This window comes from Thermobia domestica, chromosome 17 (assembly GCF_964235325.1).
Source record: "Thermobia domestica chromosome 17, izTheDome1.hap1.1, whole genome shotgun sequence".
Taxonomy (NCBI): domain Eukaryota; kingdom Metazoa; phylum Arthropoda; class Insecta; order Zygentoma; family Lepismatidae; genus Thermobia; species Thermobia domestica.
The window spans coordinates 94,035,424-94,039,975 of NC_137470.1; the positions used below are offsets into that span (position 1 = coordinate 94,035,424).

The 4,552-nt window shown below is 40.1% G+C and overlaps 1 protein-coding gene across 1 annotated transcript; it reads left to right on the forward strand.

The window, feature by feature from the left end:
• Positions 1-2,919: 2,919 nt before the first annotated feature.
• On the forward strand, positions 2,920-4,095 carry LOC145674100 (general transcription factor II-I repeat domain-containing protein 2A-like). Its single transcript, XM_081743923.1, has one exon. The coding sequence runs from the start codon at positions 2,920-2,922 to the stop codon at positions 4,093-4,095; it is 1,176 nt and encodes a 391-aa protein (XP_081600049.1).
• The last annotated feature ends 457 nt before the right edge of the window (positions 4,096-4,552 follow it).

The following is a 4,552-nucleotide window of genomic DNA, read 5'->3' on the forward strand; positions in this document are numbered from 1 at the left end:
AATTTTTCCGGTACATTCCGGCACAAACGTTGCACAAACGATTGCCATAGGTTTGTTTCGAAATTCTAAGTTTGGAGGCTTCCGTTTCTCCATCCTCCCACTTTAAAACCCTTATAACTTCGTACCGGAAGTGGTACAAACGAAAATTTTTGCGGTACATTCCGGCACAAACGATTGCCATAGGTTCTGTTTCGAAATTCTAAGTTTGGAGGCTTCCGTTTCTCCATCCTCCCACTTTAAAACCCTTATAACTTCGTACAGGAAGTGGTACAAACGAAAATTTTTGCGGTACATTCCGGCACAAACGTAGCACAAACGATAGGCATAGGTTTTTTTTCGAAATTCCAAGGTGGGGGGGGCTGCCGTTTCCCCAGCCCCCACTTTAAAACTCTTATAACTTCGTACCGGAAGTGGTACAAACGAAAATTGTTTCGGTACATTCCGGCACAAACGTAGCACAAACGATTGGCATAGGTTTTGTTTAGAAATTTCCCTTTAGAGGGTTACCGTTTCTCCAGCCCCCCATTTTAAAACCCTTATAACTTCGTACCGGAAGTGATACAAACGAAAATTTTCGCGGTACATTCCGGCACAAACGTAGCACAAACGATTGGCATAGGTTTCGTTTCGAAATTCCAAGTTTGGAGGCTGTCGTTTCCCCAGCTCCCCACTTTAAAACCCTTATAACTTCGTACCGGAAGTGGTACAAACGAAAATTTATTCAATACATTCCGGCACAAACGTAGCACAAACGATTGACATAGATTTAGTTTTGAAATTTCTAGGTGGCGGGCTGCCGTTTCCCCAGCTCCCCACTTTAAAACCCTTATAGCTTCGTACCGGAAGTAGTACAAACGAAAATTGTTTCGGTACATTCCGGCACAAACGTAGCACAAACGATTGGCATAGTTTTTGTTTCGTAATTCCAAGGTTGGAGGCTTCCGTTTCTCCAGCCCCCCCCCCCACTTTAAAACCCTTATAACTTCGTACCGGAAGTAGTACAAACGAAAATTGTTTCGGTACATTCCGGCACAAACGTAGCACAAACGATTGGCATAGTTTTTGTTTCGTAATTCCAAGGTTGGAGGCTTCCGTTTCTCCAGCCCCCCCCACTTTAAAACCCTTATAACTTCGTACTGGAAGTGGTACAAACGAAAATTTTTCCGGTACATTCCGGCACAAACATAGCACAAACGATTGTCATAGGTTTTGTTTCCAAATTCGAAGTTTGGAGGCTGCCGTTTCTCCAGCCCCCACACTTTTAAACCCTTATAACTTCGTACCGGAAGTGGTACAAACGAAAATTTTTGCGGTACATTCCGGCACAAACGTAGCACAAACGATTGCCATCGGTTTTGTTTCGAAATTCTAAGTTTGGACGCTGCCGTTTCTCCAGCCCCCCCACTTTAAAACCCTTATAACTTCGTACCGGAAGTGGTACAAACGAAAATTTTTGCGGTACATTCCGGCACAAACGTAGCACAAACGATTGCCATCGGTTTTGTTTCGAAATTCGAAGTTTGGAGGCTGCCGTTTCTCCAGCCCCCCCACTTTAAAACCCTTATAACTTCGTACCGGAAGTGGTACAAACGAAAATTTTTGTGGTACATTCCGGCACAAACGTAGCACAAACGATTGGCATAGGTTTTGTTTCGAAATTCCAAGGTGGGGGGGCTACCGTTTCCCCAGCCCCCCCACTTTAAAACTCTTATAACTTCGTACCGGAAGTGGTACAAACGAAAATTTTTGCGGTACATTCCGGCACAAACGTAGCACAAACGATTGGCATAGGTTTCGTTTCGAAATTCCAAGGTGGGGGGGCTGCCGTTTCCCCAGCCCCCCCACTTTAAAACCCTTATAACTTCGTACCGGAAGTGGTACAAACGAAAATTTTTGCGGTACATTCCGGCACAAACGTAGCACAAACGATTGGCATAGGTTTTTTTTCGAAACTCCAAGGTGGGGGGGCTGGCGAAATGAGAGATTCTGTACAACAAAAAGACACAGGTATCCATGGCAACACTGGAGTCAGTAATGCAACTACAAGCAAGACATCGTTGCTGAAGGGACGATTACTTCAATAAACCAAACCGAACCAAACCAATACCTCTGGTCTATCTTCCTAAAGCAGACCCTTTCTTCCTCTAACTCTGCCTAGGAACCATAGCGCGCAAGGAATACACCACTTCCTGTCATAGACACATACACACAAACTGATTTTAGAGTGAAAAGAAGATGGCATTGTTGAACGTCAAGCAAAACTTTCCCACCCCTCTTGTCATGTTTTCAGTTCAGGAAAGGTCAGAGCTCAATTTACCGTGTGGTGTGATGCTTGTAGTGACCACAATACTGCAGTCTGTCCTATAACGTTTGAAGTTTTGAAACTGTATCCGTTTTTATTCTTTATTTTAATTCTTTCTTCTTTTTAAGTAGTCTTTGGGTTTCTAGCACTCGTCATTTCACAGATTGATTGACTGTTGAAGTGAAGTGTTCATTGTGCAAGTGTTTGTTTTGTTTTGATTTTGTTGCATTGGAGAAATGAGTGGAAGAAAACGTAAAATAGAAAATGAAAATCGAGTTTATCAGGAGCGTTGGGAAAATGACTATTTCATATCAAATCACATGGGAAAGTTGCAATGTTTAATATGCATGCAGATTGTGTCTGTGCCTAAAGAATACAATGTGAAGAGACATTATTCAACTATGCATGAAAATAAATTCAATAAACACGAAGGTGAGGCTCGAAAAGTGTTGATCGAAGATTTGAAGAAAAAATTGAAGCATCAAACAGGTATGTTTAGTAAAGTAAATAGAATTCAAACCTGTGCGTTGCATGCTTCATAAGCAGTTTCTCTGGAGCTTGCTAAAGCCAAAAAGCCTTTCAGTGACGGAATTATAATGAAGAGATGCGCGGTAGAAATGGCAAAGGCCCTTGGTGACACAACATTAGCGAATCACTTCGAATCTGTATTGCTTTCTCATCAGACTGTACAGAGAAGAGTATTAGAAATAGGTGACCAAGTGGAAATAAAAATTTCAAACGAACTCAAGAAGTGCCGTTTCTTCTCCTTGTGCCTTGATGAAAGTACCGATCACACAGATGTAAGTCAGCTTCTGATTTTTATACAAACAATACAGGCAGATTTTTCGAGTAAAGAGGAGTTGTTAAACGTGTGTCCTCTTCGCGGTACCGCAAAGGGAAGGGACACTTATGAAGCAATTAAAAATTCTGTAGAAAAATTTGGTGGTTTTGAAAAATGTTCATCTATTGTAACAGATGGTGCACCAGCGATGGTAGGGGAGAAGTCTGGACTAGTAGGCCTTTTAAGAGAAAATGGTATAAATTGCCCTGCATTTCATTGTGTTATTCATCAAGAAGCTCTTTGTGGCAAATCATTAAAGCAAGACGAAGTCCTCAAAAAGATTGTCAAAACTATCAACATAATAAGGAGTGGTAATAGAGCTCTTTTACATCGCCAATTTCGTCAATTTTTAGAGGACGTGGAATCAGAATATGGAGACCTACTTCTTTACAATCACGTTAGGTGGTTAAGTGCAGGAAATTGTCTTAAAAGATTTTTTGAACTGAGGAACGAAATCCCTGATTTTCTTAACCAGTTCGTTCCATCAGACACCACATGCCTAGAAGAGGAGCTTCGGAGTGCTGACTTTCTTCGACATTTGGCATTTCTGACAGATATTACAGGGCATCTAAATGAACTGAACAAAAAACTACAGGGAAAAGGTCAATTAGTTTCTGATATAATGGGGCATATCAATGGATTCCGGAACAAACTGAAGCTTTTCCATTCTGCTTTAGGGAAAAATAATTTAGCACACTTTCCAAGTTGCAATCGTCTGACTTTAGATTTTGAAAAAGAAGCATTTGATTTTTCTGAGTTCTGTAGAGACATCGAAAGTATCATGAATGAATTTAATGCAAGATTCTCAGATTTTGACAAACTGAAAAACGACATAGCATTATTTACAAATCCATTGACAACGGACATCGAAGAACAACCTCCAAACTTACAGCTCGAACTTTTGACCTTCAGGTTGACCCATTCTTTCAGACAAGGACAGAGAAAGGAGTAGATTTTTTCAGGCTACTTTCTAACGAACGTTTCCCTAACTTTTGTGAGTTTGGTCAGAAAATAGTGTCAATGTTTGGTAGTACTTATTTGTGTCAAAGTGCATTTTCCACCATGAAAATTGTGAAGAATCGCTTCAGAAGCTGCCTTGGAGATTCTTCTCTTTTACATCTTCTTCGACTTGCAACAACAGAAATGGATGTAGATATCCGAGCCCTTGTAAACGCTGCTAGTCATCCTCATTTGTCACATTGAATAGGTATGTAATATTTCAAATACATTTTTTAGATGTTTCTTTTGTAGTGCAATAATAATAATAATAATAATAATAATAATAATAATAATTATTATTATTATTATTATTATTATTATTATTATTATTATTATTATTATTATGTGCGGCCCTCCACCTTACTAGTAAAGATGGTTATGGCCCTCAGGCCCATTGTAATTGGACACCA